Consider the following 24,318-nt stretch of genomic DNA (forward strand, 5'->3'; position numbering starts at 1 on the left):
ATCCTGCACAACAGTACCGCAGTAGCCGCTGTAGTATAGCAACCGTACCTTGTCCTTCGCTGTCTTCATCTGTTCATGATCATTCTTCTCCACGCTGCCAGTCTACGCCGAACGATTGGATCGGAAAGGTAAGCTAGCACGCACATCGATCATACACAATCCAGCTCCTTTTTTGCTTAAGTATTTGATTAGGCTGCGCGTGGCCGGATTTGAGGAAACTAAGTACAACATCATTAAGGGGTTGTTTGTTTCTTCTGGGCATCATCCTTTTTTTCTAGCGCAGAAACGCTAAATAAAATGTTGCACCAAAAACGCCCAGTGTTGGCCATAACGAGAAGAGGGGGATTGTTGTGAACGCTCCTACCACGTGTCCGCTTTGTCGCTCTCTCCCACTCTCTCAGTCCGTGCCGAAGTATTTCTGGCCGAAATGGTTCGGTGCGACCGGATGCAGCTCGGAGGTTAGTATCTTAAGGTCGGGAAAGGCGGTCACAACCATCCGGGCCGCTATCGGTGTGCAGAACAGATTGGACAAAATGATCGAACTTTCCTTGACACCGTGATCCTTCAACACGCTGACCGCCTGAAGAAGGAGAGGAGCGAGAGACCGTAAGAAAAAGGTAGGTTTGCTTTGGTTATATTTACACATATACACATTTTTGTTGTTGCTGATCTTGCGCACCTGTATGACTGTATTGCCGGTGGCCATTATTGGGTACATTAGCAAAACCTGCCTCCGGGCAATGTCGTCTGGAAATCGTGCGTACACCACCTTGGCGACGTGCGTTTCGGCATCGGATTCTACCAAAATTTTACCGATGCGTATCGATCGGCAGCAATCTCGCAATCCCTGGGGTGGATTAACATAATTATTCAGAATTGTGTTTAAGAAAGGCAGTTTTTTTTTTAGTTGAACCCCTACCTGCTCCATCGCTTCGCCGGATCTGATAATGGAAACGCCACAATTTCCGGATCGATATCGCAACCCATCGTAGATTGCACCGGTCGGTGTGATAACGGAACAGTCGGAGTACGGCAGCTGGTTAAGGCTTTCCTCGATCACCAGCCTGATCAGCCGGTCGGCATAAAATTTGAAGTCGCTCCGCGTGGTGTTTCTAAAATTAAAACCCGGCAACCGATCCGGAACGGAAGTAAAAGTGGAGGAAAATGTGTGTGAGACATGGGTTTTGTTGAATCACAGGGTTCCTGTATCGTCACCACCATTCCACCCGGTGCGAAATGCATTGAATGCGCGTGTCCGTTGTGTGCGTGAAAAACGAGATGCGTGTATGATCATCATCGTGATCATGTTTTTCCTCGTGTGTGTCACGCGGTTTACTTACTTGTCGCGGATGATCGTCTGCAGTTCCTTGATTTGGTCGTTGGGATCCAATATCTTCATGTTATTGCCGTAGTCGCGCGGATTTTCCGACAGAACCGATGGCGACGTGGTACCATTGTTTTCGTTGGCGCTGCACATTTTTTTTTGCTGTGCACACAAAGTAAGCAAGTCTCAGTAGATTTAGATTTGCGTATTGGATTTTTAGCTGGCGCTGCGCTAGCGACGGTTGAACTTCTTTAATTAATTCCGTAAGTAATGCAGCTGCTACTGTATGTATGATATGGCACTTTAACCACACTCCGATGTGCGTGTGAGGGCAAGGGTTTCCGGTAGGTTGCCGGCAGGGTACGGAGAAACTGTAGTGTGATTTCTACCTTCACACACCTTTCTCTTTCGCTCGCTTGTGCTTACAATTTACCGGAACACACCGGACATTTGTGCGTGTGTGTGTAATGTTTTGCGTCAATGTAGGTCGTGCCGGGCCAGACAGACACGCGTGTATCCGTCGTCCTTCACCGCCTCAGAGCGTTGGGAGGCGAGAATGGGTAGAAGGAGGGTGTGAAAACTGTAAGCACTTAATTACAACTGATGCTGCTGTTAGTGTGCCACGTGTGCCACTCGAACCAGATACTGCTGGGTTTTTCCGCGCTTCGATCCTGTTTTGGGACGCCCACGGGTTTAGGATGATTTCATTTTGCCACTGCGAAAACCCAGCACAAACCGTTGCGGTACAACGTCCAAACGTATGCTCTGTTCGGGGCCGACTGCATTCATTGTTGGTATTAGTTTGGCATTCGGAACTGATTGTCAGTTTTGACGGGGTTGCTTCCCGTCGAACGGGGTTGTTTGACGGCATGTGTCCTGGCGGGTGTATAGTGTGAGGTTGAGTGGCCACCATTTTCTCTGCTTTCGTGCTACGGAATCGTTTTTTTTTTTCAATTTTGTATTTTTTAAAATTTTGTTGTCATGTAAGCAAACTTATTTTTATATCAGTTAAATTTGTTATATTTTATATTTAATTTTGGACCGTTTCTGTACGCATATTTTTTGACATTGTGTTCTAAAATTATCCCGTTGCTTACTTACCAGACGCTATAATCAAGGGCCATTATCTGCAACTCTAAAATAGATGATTTGTCTGGATCGTTCGAGGCCATGCTCATGATACGATCAAACTCCAACTCAAGGTTTTTGCCGCTTGATTCTTTGGCAAGCCGTCAGCAATTTTTTAAAATGATCTTTGCCATTTTAACCTTCGGGGTTGTTTTTTTTACTACGAGGCTTAAATAGTCTTGATGACATTTGTGTATTATGTACAACTCAACCTCTTAGCAAGAATGTTAAGTATTGTACAGCACGAGAATTATCTTATTCTACCGTAGAAAACGACAATTTTTCATTTTTATTCCACTGAATTTTTGTTAAACCATTCTTTAAATTTATTGTAAATGCATGATAGAAAACTTGGCGAATTATTTCTTAAATATTAGGAACTACTGGATTGATACAAATCGATAAAAAGTGATAACCAATTTTGTGCTAAAGATACAGCACACCATATACGGGGTGGTAGTTATAAAGAGAGTTCGCCAACCCTGCCTAAGCAGAGAACATTTTGTTTGACTTAACCTTTCATCCAAGCATGAAGAAATGAATTAGCATTGGGTATTGTGTTTCAATATATTTTCATTGGAATTGTCTCAAACATACATACATATATATTCGCTATAATGTGAGAAAATCGTTTTTGCTGCTGTGAAAGGATATAAAACGTGACACCGTACGACGTACCATGCGCCTCCATTGGGCCAACATACAACCATGTTACTCCTTTTAGATATGTAATTGAAATGAACATATTATGGAATTTTGAATTCTTGAAAAATTTTCATAGTAGATATGAGTTGATTTTCTTTCCATTTTACAATTTCAAAGAAAACACACTAGTTGTTTTTAATGTTAAAAAAATTAGAGCACTGTTGTAAGTTAAAATACATATTATTGTTCTCATATTTATTTTATTATTTATTTATTTGCGTATTTCATGCGTCTTTAATTTAACAGAACACAGAAAAGGCTTGCTTGGCGACATTAATTATTTTTTTCTGTTTTCTCACGATCGTTATCGTTTATTGAACGCGTTGTCTTTAACTATATACATTCTTTGGTATTTTCAATGTGTTGCTGTTGCTAATCGTACTGTGGTGCGCGCGTCAACACGAAGACAATGAAAACATAACCTGTTTGCTCGCTTATAGCAAAGGCTTACAACTATTCTGCCATTTTATCATTTTTCCGCGCTTTATTTTTCACTTCATCGTTTTGACACCGAAAGCACATACACAGAGAAAGGGAGAGAGAATATCTTTACTTGCTAAGTTGCTGCTTACTCGTTGCTTCAGTAGTGCTCAGCAACAGTGCGCCGCCGTACATGGCATGGGAGTAGTTTACTGGCCCAATTGGTTATGGATGCTAGAATTATATGAGCGCAATGCAACGTTGAATGAAAGGAATTTGAGTATCGAACTGCCCGCTGCCTAGCAGCCGCCCAGTTTTGTCGCCCAGTCCATCCCGCTCCTTCCGTCCATCTTCGCCCCACATATCACAAGAACTTTAATTTTCCTCCTCATCGTACTCGTACATTGCCGGTGCTGGAGAATCCATCACGAAAAAGTCCATACATTCGGTGTACAGGCGCCCTGCGAATGAGGGTGAAATAAAGAAAAAACACACACATACATACACAAACACACAGATATTAGTGGTGGTAGTGAGACGAATAAAATAAAAAAAACAAAACAGATAGAAAAAGACACAAGTTATGTTGGACAAGAAAGAACCGCGCTTCACATTTGGTTAGTGAACGGAACCGGAAGCTGGGTTAGTGTAAGGACATCTTCGTTTGTTACATTAATGCTTAATACATGTCCTCTGTAAGCATGACATGGCGGTTGAAGATTCATTTTTTCATTTTCCTTTTTTTGGTAGCTTTTTCATTTCTTATTTTAGCCAAAAGTTCAATTTTTTTTCGTTAGAAAACTGGTCTATTTTCTGCAATTAAAAAAAATCTTACTCTTTTTGTTTTAGTACTTTCTTATTTAGAATTATGACTTTGCTTTTCTTTTTCTTTTGTGAACTTTTTCTTCCAATTTTTTACTTCTTTTTGTAATATTTTGTTTTTACTAACGTTACTTTCGTTTAATTATTTCATTCTTTGCTTGTAATTTTTTTTAAATTCTAGCCTAGTTTTTGTTCTTCTTTGCATGAACAATGACAGTATCATGCAGTTTCCTGCATTTTCTACAATTAGCTCCCATTTTACTTTGCTTGTTTGATTGCATAACGCAAATAAGATTAAAACACACATACACACACATACACAGACACACTTTTCAACATTTGAAAAATTATATTCATTCCGTGTTATGTTCTTGCCCAGGTTTAGTAGTGTTAATTGGAAGTGATAGTGTTTTTGATTAGAAGAAATCGCAGTTGTTATTCGCACAAATACAGTAGTAGCAGTAGCAGTAGCGTATTTACACATGTGAGATAGTATTAGTTAAGTTATTAGAAAAGGTTGGTTTTACTTGCAAAAATAGAATCCAAATATTAGTGCTAATAAGATGCGGACAGCATTAGAAAGAAAGTTTTACAAAGAAAAACGTCAATTGCGCTCACCTTCGGTGGCCGACAGGGATGGTACCGCAGGGCAATTGTTTGCCAATTCAAATGGTCTCTGTCTGTGAGCTTTGCAAAGCACTTATGACTTTGGCCATCCGTCTTCTTTGTGTCCATTGGAAAAGCGTGTTGCTTCCGCTGTGTTTGGCAGTGGCCTTAATTGGACCAGTGGTAAAAGTTGGAGATCCGAGCTGAAGTTTGTTCCTCAGTTATCCAAGCGAGCAAATTTCAAAAACAAAACAAACCAAAAGCCTTCTTTATAGATCTACCTTGTTCTTTATTGTTGCCACGCGTATTTGTTGCATTTTGCTTCGAGAAATGGCGATTTGCATTAGACTTTCGATTATATCTACACTCTCTTGACAGTTTGAATTGCGTCCTTATCATCATTTTTTTTGGTTGCGATCAAACACAAACATCCGCTATACTCACGCTACAAGCAACAAGTCGGTGCAACACTGTGTTGTTAACCATACTTCTCCTTATTTTAAGCCTTTTTTCAGTAGGACTAGCGATGCCTCTCACAATATCTAGCATTTTTGCATGGCGTCGTATTGGCAATTGTTTTGCTTGTTCATAATACTCGTGTGCTTGTGCTTTTGTATGGAATTAGAAAAAAAAAACGAGAATTTCTTCTATTCATCTACTCTTTAATCATTTATTTACAGTAAGAAGTAATTTGTTTATAAGGATTATTCTGCTGCTTTTGCTGCTGCTGCCGCTGGCGGCTCACCTTATATCAAACTACTTTGCGGCCAGGATGTTAAATCATCCGAAAAGTATGTTGATCCTTGCCAATACACTTCTTTAAATGATCGCACATTTCAACCGTAATTTGACTACTTTTGCTACCCCTGTTTTTGTGTGTGTGCGCGCGCGCGCGTAGTGCCACAACAGAGTTTTGGTAACATTGCATGTGTTCTTTTCATGTTTTTCAAAACATTTTATTTTGATTCTGCCATTTTCACGGGCACGGAAGTTTTTTTGTTTTCGGGCGGGCGAACACTTGAACGTTTCACTGTGGAGAGAAGGCTTCTACAAAGGGATGATGAAAGAGTTTCACAGAAAACACCAAAACCTGCACCTTATGGTCCCCAAAAAGCTGTAATAATTACGCACATCCTTGTTGTTTGGTGAGTGATTTGTTGAGATTTTTGTGTTGTGTTGTGTTGTATAATATTAGTAGTAGATGAGCAACGTTGGGAAAATGCAACGTAGTACTTGGCGTCCTTAGCGGGGGGACAGTTGGGGTGACAGTTGAAACGAACATTTTTTTTTTAGATAAAAAGGCTATTACTACACACCACACCGTGTTAATTCTGACCTTTTGAGGAACTATTTTGCACAATTATAAGTCAAATTAATAGAAGAAAAAGAATACAAATGTAACAGATCCTACCCAACCGGTCTTGTAATGAATTCAAAAAGCGTTTGTTTGGTTGACATTTTATTTTTAACGGTCGAATTACTTGATTCTATTCAAATATCTACAGTGATCGACAGTAAAATAAGACCACCAGCTGTTGCACATCAGGAGGTGAGGTGATTAAAAATGAGCATGGTAAGCCAATTTTTAACAAATCTACTCGGTTTGAATTTTGTGGAATATTTTTCATAATTTTAAAATCGAACCAAAAACCTCTTTATAGTTTTGTGCATTTTTTACATTTTTAAACTTAAGGATTGGCTATGTAAACCAATTAAAATTAGACTTTAAAAAATTGATTTTTTTTAAAATATATCAGGATTTTTATCATTACACAATCATTGTTGAACTTTAAAGCAAAAATGAAAAAATCTGTAGATAGTTCAGATGCTGCTGATCATCTTCTTTTTTGGCTCAACGACCCTTCTGATTACGCCGGCCATCGAAATGACTTACTAGACTGGCGATACCACGTAGTTAGATAGTCAGGTCGCACTACAAGCGAACGATCTGTATAAGATTTGAACCTTCCTGCCTGTCTGCCGGTCCTGCCATGTAAAGACACAATGACAGTCTGGGCGCTTTTTCTAAATTAGGCAAAGTCACTATGGCTTGTGGAAGTATCGAAATTAGCTTTTTGACAAGTGGACATAAAAATGGTCTTACGTTATTGGCGCTCACTGTAAGTGTTGGTGCATTTTGGAGATGAAATTCCTTAGCAATGTAATTTCTAATGTAATAATTGATTAGTAATGTCAACAAAACACAAAAACTACTAACACCAATTCTCCCCTTTTATTTTGCCCGTACAAACACTCTACCATTGAGAACCAATAAGTGTGTGAGTGTGTGCTGATCTAATGCTTGTGCGCGTGTGTGTGTGTTTAGTTTTTATGGCCCCTTCTAAAAGCTTTCTTTTCTATTTTCGATCGCTTCTAGTCTTGCGGTATCCAACATAAACTGGAATGTCTTTTTGTTTTAAGTAATGTGGTTGATTGAAGCACTTTCCTCAGATTTACTATTGAAGTATGGTGGGGGGAGGATAGTTTTTATTTTATTGCTTTCGATTTTGTTTCTTTTCTTTTGTGTTGTTTCTCTTAAGTAACAATATGTTAGCCTTTCTTCTGTGGCCCGACAAAAATAGGAGTGTTGTTCTGTTGCCGTATCGGTTGCTAAATTTTGCTGCTATTTTATTATTGCTTCTATCCGTTTTTTGTTCTTGTTTCGCTTCTCCAATATTAACTACTATCCTTAGTTATTTGTTCGGTTTCATACGGAGTTTCATTGCCCTGCCTTCCGGCACGTACCTTTCGCTCTTTCTCTCTCTTACGTAAACATAAAACAAATAAATAAGTTTCACTTTATACATTATACACAAATTTGTACTATCAACTTTTCTTCTCATAGTGCACAGTTTTTTTGTCCCTCGTTTTCTCTTCTTTTCCATTTCTCTTTTTTCTTTTAACTCGTTTTCTCGTTTTTTTTTTTAAATTTTGTTTGTCGTTCTCCTAAAAAAATAAATTTGTTAAATCTACACATTGTTTGTTTTTCTGTTATCTTCTGAGGATGCATTGGATTGGATGATTTGCTTTGGATGCATCGATGTTGCAACTCTGATTAGAAGAAGGTTGCGCTCGATGCAGAGTCCTCTATGATGCTCCCATTTACAATTGGTATATATATGTACAAAGCACACCCTTCCTCCCTCCCTTCAACGACGGGATATTGACGGGAGCTGTTCGGTGCCGTCCGTTAGATGGTTCGTTGGCTGGCTGCGCTGGCTTACCTGCTATCATGCATTTTCGAACGTACATCACCGTGGTTTTATGTTGCGCTACATCTCTAGACAACAGTGTTCTACTAGTGTTAATTTTTGGTTTTTCGCTGACTAATTGCCGCAAACGCGCACAAATCCCGAATACACCGAACCGATAGAGATAGATGGGGGCGTGTGTGTGTGTGTGTTGTATATGTTCAGAATGTCGATGCTCGAGGTGTCAAAGAATCGTCACACACACGCGAAAAAAAAAATGCGTCTTCTAAAATTTAGGTTCTCTCACATCTTCCTAGCCCTAAACATTGTTTAAGTCAAGATTTTATCGTTTGGACCCCTTCGTGCACTTTTGGGCCTTTTGCTAGCGGAATCACATTTTTCACGCATCGTGCCCCACACCCGGCAGTGGTTAATCGGGACAAGAGTATCAAATTATGTTCGTTTGTTTGGGTTTTGTTGTTGTTTGGTGCGGGTTTTTTTTTGTTGATGTTGATAAAGCCTTATTTAGCAATAATAACCTGCGTATCGCTGTGATGTACAGTCCTGCTGCTTGTTCGACGGGACCGACTGGATTTCACTGTCCTTGTTTTCGCACCGAAAACCGGAAAATCCCGCTACACAGCTGCCGAGCGTGGAAAGGAAAAAGACAGGAAGAGAAGAACAATTAGGAACTGAACTGAGGAATTTAGTTGTGTATTAGTAAGCATGATTAAAATTGTCTTTTTTAGGGAGACTCTTTTCACTCGTTAGTTGCGTCCTAAGCTACTGAAGTAGTAGTTAGTAATTGGCAGTATATTAGCAGTGTTTATATAGGGAAAAAAAAACAACATGTTATCAAATGTATATTTACTGGCAACCCATCTCCCCGATGCTGTCAATGCTGAAGCAAGTGCCGCCATTGTGGCAGAAATCGTCCCGATGGCTGTCGGCGCAGGCCCGCATGTGAACCGCCGGAATGGTCGCTTCTGCAAAAGTGTAAATAACAAAAAAAGGCGACTTTAATATAGTACATATAGATCGATCGTACACGGTGACAGTTTTGTTACGCATTGACATAATGGCGTGCGACACCACTACCTTGTCCGGGGCTGTGCGAGACTGTGCACGCCTTCGGTCTACTAAACAACAGGCACCGACCGACACAGACAAAGCTGGCGATACTTACTTGGCAAGGTAATTTTAACGTGCGTCGAGTTGAAGACGGACGAATTGTTGTACCTATTTTTAGCCCGACACTCGTACTCTCCAGAGTCTGCCGTGCTGGCGTTAAAGATGAGCACAGACCGCTTCCTGCGAATGTAAAGAGTGCAGTCGGGGGTTTTAAAATGAACTCACGCGGACGCTTCAAGATGGAGAGAAGAGGTCGCACGCAGCAGCTTGCGGGGGAGGCTGTTAACACTCACTTGAGATGCACTTGGGCGTACTTGGTGGCGTTCCGGTTGATCAGCCGCTTATCTTTGAACCAGGCCACCTTCGGCGGCGGGTGGCCACTGACTTTGCACACCAACCGTACCCGTTTGCCTACGAGCCGTGTTACGTTCGGTGTGATGAAATGAATCACGGGCCGGGTACCTGTTGGATGATAGAAAATGGAGGAAAAATATTTTTGAAAAAAGCAGACAGTGATTTATAGAAAACATTTATTTACTACAAAATACTGTTTTTATGCAAGCCTTTTTCGGCACAGACAGGAAGATGCAGCATTATGCAGATACAGTTAATGAACGACTGTTAAGAAAATAACTTTTATTTCGCGGAAAATAGTGTAAGTTTATTATTGCGGTTTATCGCCGTATTGTCACAACCGCCTGTTATGGCTATGCCATTTTCAAGATTTGTTAGTTTTTTATTCCGCCATTTTGTGACATACCTTTCTTACAATTATTGTTTGATGTCACGCTCGCTAAAACTATGTTTGATTTTTCACGATCGGGCACGATCGTTTGGTTTTCAATATGCTCGTGCCCCATACACTCCCAAAGCTAGGAGGGATGGAAAAATGGGGGACAAAAAGCGGGACGAAAATGGAAAATTTACGCAAAATTTGATGAGGTTTTTGAACTTGGCTCTACACACGGTTTACGGTGTCCGTGGCGAACCTGCGCAGAACGCCCGTATCTAGTCCCCCCACTGCCAGACCTTTATGTGCGCGAGGGAGGGGCGTCAGCGTGTGGAACTGCTAAATGGAATACTGACGGTTGAGAGATCGTAAAAACCACGTCGCTGGCGTGTCGGGGCCTGGTCGATGATTTATGACACAGCGCGCAGCGAAGAGTGGTCGAGAATGATCGTAAATATTGGTGGAAATATTGACGGGTGGTAAAGTGGTTGCTTCTTACGTTTAAGCCCGTTAAAATAGTCCATCGTAGTTATCAAGGACGATGCGTGTGTTGCGTCCAGCATTTGAAGTTTTATTTCCAAAGCAAAACCATGATTTGACGATTTGACGAAATGAAATGTGCATCGAAAGGGTTTTGGATTATCCATTTTTTTTTGGTGACGGGCGACGACACAGATTCTCATCTATGGCGGTGCTATACTGACTGCAATCTCTTTAGCACCGTCTGTATCATCATTAGCTGCAGTAGCATGCTGAGAAGAAGGCGACATGTTTGTTTTGTAGACGTAGGATGTTTCCAATAATCTCCTAAGATATGTCGCGCACCTTGTTTGCAGTGTCTGTTTTGGTTGTGGACCACTACCATCACAGTTTCGGTGAAATCGTAGCCCAAGATTTTGGAACGGGCTGTTCGAAACAGTTGTATCTACAAAAGAGGCAGCGTTTTTTTTCTCTAAAGGTAAAGTTTGGCACGTAACCATAAGCGAACAGTATAAATTAAATCCCGGCAATTCGTTCGATAGTCAGAGAGGTTTTGCATTGCAACGCATCAAGATGTTCCGTCAACTGGTCGAGTACGCTACCGTCGTTATCGTGGTGCTGGTGATGAACTCAGCCGCAAGCTACTTCCCTTGCCTACTTCCATCTGGATCATCCGGTTAAATCAACGAGACAAACACCGGACACTGCAAGATTTACCTAGGCACAATACCAGCAAGATGGGTTTGCAACCCTAAAGCCTACACTGATTGAACCATTCGCTGACATAAGATCCGTACAATAAACAGAAAAACGCACGACACCTTTGACGCAAAATCGTTTGGTGAGTTATTTGGCGTATTTAATTACTGGAAGGTCGGGAAGAAGGAAGAGGGAAAGAAACATCAGATACAGCCAAACCATAGTGATGGAGAGTTTTGGTGGAAGATGTCCATGAAGGGACACATATGGAGCTCTCGAAACTCTGAAATTGTTATCGTATCAATTTCATCAGGATCAGTTAGACTACCATCATACCTAATGTATGGTGAGATCGGATCGGATTTCGCCATACACACCAGTGTTTTGTTGACTTAATATTAGTGTAGAGTTTGGCATTCTTCGTCTCCTTTTTGGTCCAACGATTTTATAGACCACGTAGTTGGACAGTCAGATCTCACTACGGGGGAACGGTCTGGATGGGATTTGAACCTCGCTCCGGCGGCCTACCACCTAAACTCAATCGCATCAACCACTACGGTCCCAAACTGTATCGTCTAGTATCAGTATTCTTACAAGAAGGTTTGAATATTTTTTAGCCTTGGGGCATATCGAAAAATCTCGCAAGACACGTTGCGATGATACTTGTTTGCACATGTCTGTTTTGATTGTGATCCACGCTCATCACCCTAGATTTCAACTTGGGATGTTTAGAACACTTGTTCCAACAAGCAAGCTATGTTTTTTTTTTTAAAGATAGATATGTAAATTTCCAAAGAGTCAGACGTGTGCCATAGTAACAAAAACCGCACAGAATACATCGTGACCGGCAAGTTACTCGATAGTGAGAGACGTTATGGATTGTAACGCATCAAGAAGGTTCGTCAACTGGTAGACATAATCTGGCCCTCTGGTCCAAACTACAGACAGACATCGCAAACTACAAGATTCATCCAAGAACTATACTGATTGCATCATTAGTCTCCATATTAGTTATCCATGTAGAACGCAGATTAGTTTGCAGAACGTTGATCGTTCCACTGTACGTCGACGAATCTGACTCCGAGAAGGATTTAAGCGTTTTCTAACAAGTCTACTTTTTCTTCTTTTTTTAACGAGCATGAACTTAGCACTCTTGGCATGACGGCATCCCTTCCTACCGTTAAAACACCAAGAATTGGTGCACTATGCTGCACACACTGCAGTAGGAAGTGATTATCTCTAGCGGTACGGAGCATGGTTGTCTGGTAAATGGCATTTGAAATTCTTCTACCAATTGCATAAACATCGATAAATTTTGAGGTGCACTGGTTGAATGCACGCAAAAAAAGTGCGCAATCGGGGCTGACGCTTTGAAGGTTGATGAAACCATCGCCTGTTTTCGATCTGCCTAAAATATATTGTAAAATATCTGCCACAAAAGAAGTCCTCTCGGTAGTGGAACAAGCACACGGTGCGTTTTGTAAATGTGACAAAGGTGGCAAAAAACATGAAAACAAAACCGTCATTAGAAGGGGTGCAATTTTCGACAAGCAAAAAGTGGATAAAATGAAAATTTTGTAAATCATTTCAACGTGTTCCACGTGATCATCGTTCAAAGTACGATCGTCGGGAATTAAAATTATGCGGCAATGAAATGAAAAAAAAGAAGCAAACTATACAACGAAAACCACAGTCGAAAAGTTTATCATTTTGCGGGCAAGCTCGTACACAGCACAGCACGGTATAAACAAATGAAACAAAGCGACTCAAAAGCAAAAAAAAATGTAAGAGTGAAGAAACAGGCAACTTATAAATAAACGCACACGAAAGAAGTATAATAAAATAAAACTGCAGAGCATAATAAAAATACCACCGAACTGGATGGAATATAGATTGAAATCGATCAATCTCGGTGGCCGCCCGGTGGGTGGATGGCCAATGGCGCGGGGCCCCCATTTTCGCCGACAGCGGCAGCATATCGCGTACTCTGGACAGCGTTCGTGTGCTGTTCTGTGTGTGACGGGTAGGCGATTTGCAAACAATGATTTGTTTATTTGGCCGCGCACCGATCACACGCTTCCACACACACACACGCGCGGTACATTTCTTTCACCCGTCCAAAAAAGATGCCAAAGGCGACAGAGCCCCACAGCCACTGAGGGAAGGGGGTGCCACAGCAAAAGGAACAGGAAGATGCCGGAGTCTGGGGGTGCAAGATGTCTGCTGAGACATGCAATGTTCAAACTTTCGCTCGTTTCGGCTGACTGAGCGACCACTGTGGAGCGTTCGAAGCCGAAGTGTGTGTGTGTGTGTGCATCCATTTATCCCAAAGCATTCATCCATCCAGCCGTTTCTATGGCAATTTTGCTGTTCGTAACCTTAAAGGTTGGGCCGGTATGTCTGGTTTGATCCACCAAATCCGCAACGAAGGAACGTCCAGGAAGAACCAATAGATGGAACCAAGGGAACGCTACACGCACACACACGCGCGCGCGATCGCGTCTTTGGGGCCAGATATGTTGGTTGCATTGGGGGGGAGCGATTTGATGGTTTATGCGTTTTCTGGGTTGGTTGAGTTTTCCGCGCCTTTCCGACAAGCATAAACAAAATTGTGCCGATATGGCGGAAAAATTGTTGAAGAAAGAGTTCACTACACTCTTGCCCGGACGGTGCACACGGATCGGTGTGATTGAGGAAATTTATCGTGCACCATGCGCTCGCAGCACTCAACAGTAAATAGAGAATGTTTGGTTGAGATACGCATTCTTTGTGCATTCGTCAAACTCTCGGCTGCGCCTGAATGTATGTAAATTGTCTTGTGGGGCGACGGTACCTTGGGCAAACGATAAGATTGTTCCATGAACGAAGCCAATATTGCTGATGACTTGTTAATGCTTTTGCCGCTTCTATGTGCTTTATTTATCCGATTAATTGAATTACTGTTACTGCACTAAATTTTGTTTATTTACATTTGATTATTACGGTCCAGTGCCGTATTGTCGCACTAAATTTTGTCTTAGGGAAATATTCAATGTGAATGACATCGCTGCGATCACTTAGTTTATATCGCAAACCTTTCTTTTTCACGTTTACATTATTTTTATCACCATATTTAGTGTTTAAAGTATTAAATAATTTATTTATGGATTTCTGATATGTTGACTACTTCATCAATGATAGAACAGTTATTTTATTCTATTATATAATGTTCCTTATTAGTCTCTGTATATTCCATAAATGCTTACTTGTACAGAGAATTAAGACCTTTTTTGGTGCACTTGAGTATTTCGTTATTTTCAATATTGCGTGTCGAAGCTGTGGTAAATTTGCCTTAAATTTGACTTCGTTCCATAAGTAGTTCTAAGGCAATGTTTCATGACTAAAAAGCAGGATATTAACAAGATTCATAACCAGCCTCGTAGCGTTTGGTCGGGTAGGTCACCACCAAAGGCGCAAACTAATAAGGGAGATGTTGGGGGATTTACCCAATACAGAGATCGAGTGAACTAGATAGAAGCCCACCGAAAATTTGCGTTCATTCTTCCGCATCGTTGCATCATTTCCAGCCGTTTCATATAATAATCGATAAATGGATTCCAGATCCCTTTCCCAAATTCGAGTATCGATCGCACTAGACTATAATAAAGAGTCTTGGCGTGTCTTGGATCGCTAAAGTATTTGATTATTCGATATAAAGAGTCGAAGAATCTGTGAAGCCTTCGAAAGTATTTTCTCATAGTGCGTCGAGAAAGCCATTTTGCTGTTCAAAATTATTCAAAGGTCAGACACTTTAAAAGAATAGGTTTTCTAGAGCGAGTAAATACGTTACACGAATGATTAGCAGACGATATGTGTAATCCATTTTAGGAGATTGTTACTTTTACTTTAATTACTAAATGAAAGCACTTAAAACCCGTTAAATTGCTTCAGTAGGAAAACCATTAAAGGATCAGAGATTTCCCATTATTTTTTTTTAATTTCATGATAGACGGCCTGGCTGTATTGCATGAAATTTTTTATCCCATCATCCACAAATCATCGCATTAAAATTGTAAAGTCGAGTCATTCCCTACAAACAAAATTTGTAACATTGTGTGTGCATTACCGATATGTTTCCTAAAAGCTACCAACTTTAAAATAGAAAATGCTCGATGAGTTATTTACAATATTAATGTAATATCGTAATTTAAAGTTGAATACAGCGCCACGAACTATTATAGCCGCTCGTGTGATACTTTTTAGTGTGATCTCTTAGCGAGCGCAGATAACCGAACTCTAGATATCTTACATGCTGTTGCAATCATTCAAAATGCATTTCCATTTGCATTTCCCCACCCTTAAGATGTATCTCTACGTATTAACCTTCTCAACGTATGACACACACACACGTTTTGATGGTCTACGCTACAATGTTGCGTGCCATCTTAAGCGTTTTCCCTTCGTTCCCGAGCCGAAGTTTGCCAAGTGCACCGGAGCTCAAAATAGAATCAGAACAGGACAGGTGGGTCTCATCTTTTCGTGTCATACTTTTTTTTTTTGTTGTTGTTCCTGATTGCTGCTGTGTCGTTTACGCGTTGTAATGTTGTTTTCATTATTTTGTGTGTGTTGTATTTAGCTTTTAGATATTTAGCTCTATTTTTTTGTAGCCGGCAAAATGAGATAAAATGAGAAATTTAAGTATTATGAACGGCTGGAAGAAGATGGTAGAGGGGGATGGAAGGTGGTGCACGAAATAAAACCATCTTGAGCGGGACAATATATGACAAATAAACGTTGCACCAGGCAACCGTGGTGGTAAGCCGTTGAACGCATTTCGTACGGCACCGATATCGATTTCATCTTGCGTACGGCACTGCGGAAACGAGAATAGATCCAGGAGGAGGAAAAGGAGCAGTGAGTGAGTGTTGGTTGATTGAAAGCCATACGATCCGATGCCACCCGTCATATGTTGTCCTCCTTTCCTACATGTGTGTAAAGATGCATTTTAACATCCCACCCACCGAAAATGCACTGCAGTTTGTTCCGAAGTGTCGGAATGACAGCATTAGTCTCTAGAGAGAGAGATAGAGAAAGAAAGCGTTCCCGGTCTCTGGGTACACGTTATGACAGGCGGCTGCGTTTGGTTGCATTTCTGGCGCAAGCTATCATGACGCTAGTGCGCTGGGCCCATCCATTGAAGCGCCGGTTTATTAAACGATGAATGAATTTGGCGTACTTAGAGCCAGGAGTACTCACCTTCAGCTGGCATGACGTGCGGATGTCATTGGCCCACCGCACCTACTCGGACGGAGCAAGAGTCAAATGGTTCGGTTGGTCTGAACCCTGCCACATCTCCAGACAACAAATGGTACTCTAGTCTGAGTAATGGTCTGAGGGGATGGACCAGAGTAGCCAATTGGCGACCGTTTGCGTCTGACAAACGGGGGAAGCCACTTTGGCAATAGTTCAAGGCGATGTCGTAGTCATTCATTTCGTGCGAGAGGCGCGCCCCGCCGGTATGGCGATAGATATGATCCTAGAAGTCTTGAATTCTATTTCAGTTCACTGACAGTGAGCGAAGGTTTTCCATCAAGGATCGCCATCGTAAAACCATCAGACAACCTTAGTTAGTCATCCGGCCGCCATTCCCAGTCGGAAGTGGTTCATAAATTCATCAGTCACGCGATTTTATTGCATGTGTGCGTGCTTTTTTTCTATTTTTTTTTTGGCAAAGATGATCGTCTACTATGATACGGGTCCTAGTGCAAGAGTTCCTTCACCCTGCAACCACATGATAGGGTAAGGTCCAGACATAGACTCGGGAGACTTTACTTTGTCGCCTCGCCTGCCTGTACTTATCCAGACCCATCCGGCCAGCCGATGTCGCAGCACACTTCAATTTCCGTGCTGTTTTGTAGACAGCTCAGAGCGCGAAACATCAGCGAGGGTAGTTGATCTTGTTTACGAACAAAAATAAAACCAATTATGCACCGTCGCCGGGAGTCGAAAGGCAGTGTCTGCTAGTGAAGCAACCGTGTCCTGGCGGCGGGAAAATCGCAGGGAAAATTGCGGTTGTGTATGTGTGTGTTGAACCATGCGGCAAGCACTACCGGAGCCGTTGGAGATGGATGGCTGTCTATTTTTGTGATTTATGAACCAAAAGTGCGTCTCCGTGTGCGATGCGTACGCGCGTCTCTGCGCTCAGGGATGTCTGTTTAACGCGTGTACGAGACGGGCATAAGCATGAGGACTACAGTTAGAAGGCCCTCAGTTGCCGAGGAGCAGCAACACAAAGCGAGAGGGAACAGGGGAGTTCATCATCATGCGACCGCGTTCTAGTCAGATCGGTCCACCAACGCGGTTCGAAAAATAGACCGAGTAGAAATTCGAATGCGGCTGAATCGTAGTTATACAGCGTGAGGCAAACGTTTATGTGTCTCCGTCTGACCAGAGTGAGTGATATTCCAATGTTGTTTCCTCTCCTTTGTACACATCAGGGATGGTTTTTGTTAGGCATCATTGTTAGGTGCTCTAAAGACGCTCCACTGTTTCATGACATATCCATCTTTCCAACCGGTTTCAACTTCACTGCCACCACGTAATGAGTGTTATTAGAACAAATATTGACTCACGAGCAATAAATTACCAATCAACCAGTGCAACACCGCAAGCAGAAGAGATGGTTTGGAAAGATGTTTTTACGGGGGGAGTGTGTGATGAGTCCTTCCAAGTGACTCGGGGTTGCGGTGTATTTAGCATCGTCGTATCCTTCGCATCCACGCATGACGCCAGGAAGGTGTTTGACGTACACGGGTAACGCGGGTTGGAACGTGCGTCATCTTAACCAGAGTTCTCGTCTTTCCCGAATTGTGTACTGACTTTGTCAATGAAACCTACGCAGTGGAGAACAAACCGTTCTCTAAAAAAAAAGCAAAGCCGTGGTTAAACGAGCTCTTAATTGAGCAAGTAGACAACGTCGCGGCGGGATGTGACTTTTGCCGTAAAAACCAGATCGAGGTAGAAATTGCGTACGAAACTTCGCGAACGTTGGTCATCTTGCTGCGTGTGGTGGTGGGACGTGTATGATGGGTTCCCGAGGGGTTCACTGGGTAATTGATGACAAATTGGCAGTATGACAAAACTGTCAATTCCTCTCGTAGTTGGAATTGGTGTGTTTCGGGATGTAGCAGAAGCAAGCAGTGGCCCTTCCCCAACTAGCTCCTAGCGCTGTGACCTTCCGATGAAACAGACACGCACAGACAGTACAGCAGCACAATGCTTGATATTGATTCGTGCGAACCATCATCGGGGTCTTCTGAACCGAAGGGCAGTGCGTCTGGTAATTCGATTCGATTGCAATATCGCCGTAACACATGATCGTGCAGGCTTCCCATGATGATCGCAAGCGGCTCGCACATGATCAAATCGGGATATGGGTGTCTCTGGTGCAAAGCGCACGATGATGTGTTTTGATGCTTGGGGTGGTGTGTATTTTTACGCAAACTTTACGCTGATCGTCGATCCTCGGCGTGGCGTTGCAGATTGCATTCTCCCGATGCGCAGCGCGCTCTTCATCAAAGTGCCGGTCGGTGCCGAGATTTCTGCATTAGTAATTAAATGTAACCTCACACCAATCGCGTTTTTTTTTGTCTGCACCAGCGTGCGCGCGTCGTTCAATCGGTTGAATTCATGCGCAAGATGGCGCGTGGAATGTGCAACGGACGCGCAAACACACACACACAAGATCGTCAGCTATTGCCAGATTTGCTGACATCTTAGCAGCGAGGGAAGGGAGTTTTGGATTTCGTGGGGAGTTGTGCAGCGGCGTGACTCAGTGTGCGTTTAATTATGCAACTGTGCCATTCATTTTTGCTCACTTTAAAGAACAAAACAGCAAAAAAAAAACGCATTTGAATTGAAGCGTTGTGACCATAAGTTGCCAATTATGGTAACAGCCAGAGTGTGGTTTTAAATTCCGTATTTGAGGTCCGAATGAAACTGCTAGTAGAGGAATTAGACTTCAAAGCAGACCCTCTCCAATGTATACTGTGATTTCAAGCGTCTTTCAATAGTTTCTATTAGCGTTTTTAAAGCTTAATTTTTACTTCTTGTAACCGAAACCCGAAACTGAACCAAAGCTATAGTACTCGATGAAAACACTTCACCACTGATCCGCTCGCCTTGAGCGCTAAATAAACAAAACAATGCTGGGCCTTCACCCACCCCATGCCAATGACTTGGGCAAACCTTTCGGAACGTAAATAATTGTACAAAAATTGACGCGACACTTTTCATTCATTCATCCACCCGAAGCTGGAAACCGTTCGATCAGCAATCACGCGTTTCCGGAAATATGCGGGAATGAATGCCTTCAGAATCGATTCATAAAACCTAACCTTGTCGTACTATTTCGGGCCCCACGTTGGACGACAGTTGTGCAGACAAACAGAGCAAAAAATAAAATCAGTAATGGCAAATGATAATAAGAACCCGACACTGACCGTGTGTGTACGGAAACGTCCCCATCAGAAGTAGCAAACGGTGCCATTTTGGCAGTGGTCACATTGCTTCGGGTGCAAAAAAAAGGGCAAACTTCGATACAACTGGAACGCGCCAGAAGTTTTGTCTGCAGGTGGATCAATTTTGGATTGCGATACGCATACAGGGGGAGAAAAATGACATATCGATGTGGTTTATTGGGCACTCTTTAGCGTACGACTTCCGGCAGGCCAGGCGAAATGTACGTTCCGTTTCACGCTAGCATCAGCCAAAAATCAGACCTTCAGGCAGGTTCGATTCAGAATAGTAACACTTTTATCTTTTTGTGTGTATGTGTATTTTTGCTTCAAGTTTTTTGTTTATTTAGCTTGCAAAAAAAAAAAAGAATCAACTGCAATGTCAGGGAGTTTTGGTATACGCAGAAGGTGTGAAATTGAGCACAAAAATCACATTTGCCTTCGGGGGTCCAATACTACTTATGGGAAAGAAATTGCAGACTACAAAAGCAGAGGAAAAATGTTGCAAAATAGCAAAACACCAACCACCGGACGGACGGGATCGGTCAGACTGATGGAAGATTTTACTATATTCTTTTTCAGTTTGGTAAATTTATTGTTTTGCATGCTTTTGTGCCTAATGCTAATACTTCGATATCAGAGATGGAGTGTTCGTTTGCAAACTGTACGCGAAACGTGACGCGAAAATCACTGTACATTTCCTGCACGTTGCAGCCGAGCAGGTCTCGAAAATCGACTGAAGTGTGAAAACAATGCCAGCGTGGTGGTGTGCTCTGCCAGGCGGAATTGCCTTTCCTCACACAATGACCGATATAGGCTGGACCACATAGTTATGATCTTGATATATGTTTCAAAAGCAACAATTCAAATCGCAAAACAACGCGATTTTGGAGTTTGGAAAAGAAAAAACCCGAAAAACAAAGGCGAGGGATAGGGTTTGCGAAAAATTTAACGAAGAGAACAACACGAATCGCGGTGGTGGTGGCTCGTATGGGTGGGAAAACGGGAAACAGTGTGCAAAGTTGATGGAGTTGATTCATTTAATAGATGCTGAAGATCCTCCTATGAGGCTTTAATGATTCTGTAATATTTTTACTTTTTATTTATTACCAACTATGACGGCAAGTCGTCATATTGTCAACCTCTTCTTTGCCTTATCCCGGGCATACTTGGTTGTAATTCTATGAATAATGATACACTAAAAGGGGCGGCCCGGTGGTCAGGGTGACAGCGGTGGGTTCAAATCCCATCCGGTCCGACGCGCCGTAGTGAGAACTGACTATCTAACTACGTGGTATCGGCAGTCTAATAAACCATTCAATGGCCGGTGTGATCTTAGAAGGTTGGCTTGGCTTAATGAGCCAAGAAGTAGAATATAATAAAAAGGAATCATTTTGTGGGGCGAGCGTTCACACGGTGAGAGTATTTTTCTAGCAGAAATTTGCTTCATCAAGCAAGGTGTAATTTGCTAACCTTGAAGAGATGCAACTGATCAAAATACTTCAGAATAAGCTCATATGTGGACAAGCTCTAATATTAGATATTTTCTCCTTGAAATCGTGAAAGGGCATTCGAACTTTCCGTTACCAAGTACGCCATAGTCGGATGTTGACGGTTCGGTGGTAAAGGCAACAACGGCGCCGATATTAGCAGGACAGGACCGAGATTCAAACACAATCTTGACCGTTACCATGTAGTGAAAACTGACTATCCAACTACGTGGCATCAATAGTGTGGTTTGGCGAGCCATTCGTTGACGGGTGTGATCTAGTAGGTCGTTAAGCCAAGAAGATAACCATTAAGAGAAGTCCTTTATTAATTACTATGATAAAATTATATTTTTTAAAAATAATATGAAAGTACATTTTTCCTTCTACGCAACTTGATTTATAATCAAAGATTTATCTATTTTTCGTAAATAAATGTGTCTACAATTATGCCATAAAAGGCTTTCTACCCAGGGAGTTCCAATCTCTCTCACAGTATCCAATTTACAGTATTTTAGTTAATCAAGAACTTTGAATTTGAATTGGAATGACGAAATTGACAAAATTTGAATTATTTCACGAGTACAACCCTTTTTCCTTAAACCCAAAATCTAAACCTCCCCCTAAGAACAGTATCACAAAGAGAAACTATGCGAAAAAATAATTTTTGCAACAACATACAGAGGACGACCGATGCAAAAAAAAAAAGTAGAAAAACCAGAAATGACAGCAAACCATCTATCCATTGCTAGTGCGCGCCTAGTGCGTTTCTATGTTTCGGCCAAACTCGCTGAACCAACCCGCTTTGTACGCGGGACCGCACATGGTCGCGGTCATGGTGATTAGCAGCGGTCGAAAAAAAAAACCAGCGTTACGTGACTACTTCCGGTCGGTTTGCCGGGCATCGGAGTAGAGCAGGCCCGCCAACAGTAACGATTTTGCAATTTTTGCCACTGCTTGCATCCGCCGGCCACTGTCATTAATGACAAACCTCTGTGCGCTGGTAAAGAGAGGGGGTCCCAGGCACTCCCCCGTGTCAAGGTGTGTGAAGATGCTACCGTCCTGCCCATGCCGTGTATAGGGGCAACGGGATTGCTGTCTTCAATCATTTTAGCAATGAAATCGCAAAATGTACACACGAAACGAAACACAGGACAGCAAAAAAAAATCGCAAACAATTGCCAGCCCTCCCCCCAAACACCCCAAAATGTGTGAATGGAAAAGGGAAAAAAGGGAGAGGAAGGTCTACTGCGGGAGAAAAAGAAATTGCCGAACTGTCCGCCACACACGGAAGAACTCCCACGAAAGCTGCTCAGGATGGCAACGAGATGAAACCTGCCGAGCGCGAATGGCAAGAGACGCAACATAGCGGAACACGATCTTCAAACTTTGGCCCGACACGGCGGGCGACGATCGTTTCTTTTCCACGACTTCCGGTGTGTGTCTCTGAGCCAGGGTGAACGAGCCGACCGAAAGCACCAAACAGTGGTTCCAGCGTGTCTGGTACGGTCGGGCACGGCGGTAGGTGGCCAAAGAGAGTGGCAGGGCAACACAAACTTGGTGCTTGTTGGGAATCAAAAAACGAAACACGAAACATTGCGAATTACAAACCCTCCCGCGACCGGTGGTCTGCCGAAATTAAATGGCCGTAGCCGATTGGAACGTCTCCGGCTACAGCTTCGCGCACATTCCCCCCCCCCCCCCCCCCCTCTCCACTAGGACGACCATGCACGCTGGAAGATTATTGGACAATATTAACATCAGCGGCGAATTAATTATACCTTCCATCGAATTTCCGAAACATGCTATAGTAGCCCCATGAGTTTGACGGCCTGTCCAATCTTCAGCGAATAAAAAAGAATACACTAGTATCAGGGCAGGAAAAGCTGCATGAGGGAGAGGTGAAGTAACGAGAGCACGTAACTGGGTGGTCAAAATTTTGCCAAAATTCTGCCAACTCTTCCAACCCTACCTACAACACCTATGGACAGATTGTCAGAGGAAGATAGGTTAGAGGTTAGTTTGAAAAAAAAAATAGGAAAACCTCTATGCACCCCCAACAAAAACCCCCCTCCCCCAAAATGGTGATGGTTACACGACAAGGGGAAGGGCAAAGAAGAACACAACCCGCACGACTGACCAACCGTAAGTGAAACGAATGGCAAATGGTGGTTTGTCAGCAGGTTTTTTTCGTTGTTCCCTTTTTTTTTTTTGGCAACACAGTAGTTTGGAGTCGGGACATTGTTCGGGTTTCGAGATTTGATCCACACTGCGCCCGTGCGTCCCTCTCGGAGACGGGTGCATTGTGTTTTGTTCTTGCGCTCCCACGCGCAATTGTTGCCGATCGGGGGAGCGGGAGCGGAGCTCTGTCAAACATTTGCCGGTTTTGTGTGTGTGTGTGTGCTCTGATGGAGGTTATTGGAGTTGGAGTGGAGCAAACCCGTAAGTACTGGAGATATCGTGTGACCTGCAGCTAGTATGTGGGAATGATCGAATATGGTAGGAGAGTCCGAATCGAGTGCTGGAGTTTTTTTTTGGAGTACGAGTTGTGATAGATTTGAAGTTCAAAGCATTCTTATAGGTTTATTATGTTTATGTTGTAGGATATTTGTACTTTGAGACATAAGACTCATTAGAGTTTCAAGATTTAAAGTTTGACAGTACAAGCTTCTATGAAGCCATACTAATTATTATGAAAAAAAAGTCTTCATAAGCTACATCATCATTGTTGATTACCCGTGGTAAGTTTTTCTAGTAGTTTAAACCTGCCAAAGGTGGAGTAGAGTTTTTGTAGGTGCAATTTTCGAAAATTTACAGCACTTGCCTTGCATGGTTCAAAGGCAATTCGATGTATTGCAACTTTTATTGTTGACACTTGTACACACATATAAGGAATTTTAAGTGACTTTCAGTTGACTTAAAATATCTTTTTTTTTTCCTTGACACTAGAGCAACAACGAAAGAACTTTCTCTTCTCGAGATCTTCTTGGTTTACTGAACGTGCTTGGTCGTGCCTGCCATCGAGTGGTTTATTAAATTTACTGATAACCACGTTGTGGGCTAATCAGAAGGAATGTGAACCTCGGTCCTGCCGTGTGAA

The 24,318-nt window shown here is 42.5% G+C and overlaps 3 protein-coding genes across 3 annotated transcripts in view; 1 reads left to right on the forward strand and 2 right to left on the reverse strand.

Annotated features, from left to right (window-relative positions):
* The window catches only part of LOC126562251 (tubulin alpha-8 chain-like), a 395,370-nt gene that overhangs the window by 100,596 nt on the left and 270,456 nt on the right, over nt 1-24,318 (forward strand). The gene's annotated exons all lie outside the window — the stretch shown is intronic.
* Nucleotides 371-1,500, reverse strand: LOC126562958 (uracil phosphoribosyltransferase homolog). The gene is made up of 4 exons (XM_050219563.1): nt 1,341-1,500; nt 920-1,112; nt 680-847; nt 371-580 (listed from the first exon to the last, which is right to left on the reverse strand). Exons 1-4 carry the CDS (start codon nt 1,475-1,477, stop codon nt 398-400), a joined length of 681 nt encoding a protein of 226 aa, XP_050075520.1. The 5' UTR covers nt 1,478-1,500; the 3' UTR covers nt 371-397.
* Nucleotides 3,934-24,318, reverse strand: part of LOC126563594 (protein vein) — a 28,636-nt gene continuing 8,251 nt past the window's right edge. Inside the window, exons 2-6 of the mRNA XM_050220240.1 lie at nt 9,621-9,789; nt 9,383-9,507; nt 9,068-9,182; nt 8,736-8,839; nt 3,934-4,038 (exon numbers count right to left, since the gene is read on the reverse strand). Of these exons, the coding sequence (XP_050076197.1) occupies nt 3,953-4,038; nt 8,736-8,839; nt 9,068-9,182; nt 9,383-9,507; nt 9,621-9,789 (599 nt within the window). The 3' untranslated portion in view covers nt 3,934-3,952. The remainder of the gene's footprint in view (nt 4,039-8,735; nt 8,840-9,067; nt 9,183-9,382; nt 9,508-9,620; nt 9,790-24,318) is intronic.

Source organism: Anopheles maculipalpis, chromosome 3RL (assembly GCF_943734695.1).
Source record: "Anopheles maculipalpis chromosome 3RL, idAnoMacuDA_375_x, whole genome shotgun sequence".
In the NCBI taxonomy this organism is placed as follows: Eukaryota; Metazoa; Arthropoda; class Insecta; order Diptera; family Culicidae; genus Anopheles; species Anopheles maculipalpis.

Bases quoted from the DNA above. Each gene is read 5' to 3' on its own strand.
- LOC126562958 (XM_050219563.1), bottom strand. From the start codon at position 1,477: ATGTGCAGCGCCAACGAAAACAATGGTACCACGTCGCCATCGGTTCTG. The intron at 848-919 runs GTAGGGGTTCAA...AATCCACCCCAG, and splicing joins CCGGCGAAGCGATGGAGCAG to GGATTGCGAGATTGCTGCCG. The intron at 581-679 runs GTGCGCAAGATC...CTCCTTCTTCAG, and splicing joins CCGGCAATACAGTCATACAG to GCGGTCAGCGTGTTGAAGGA.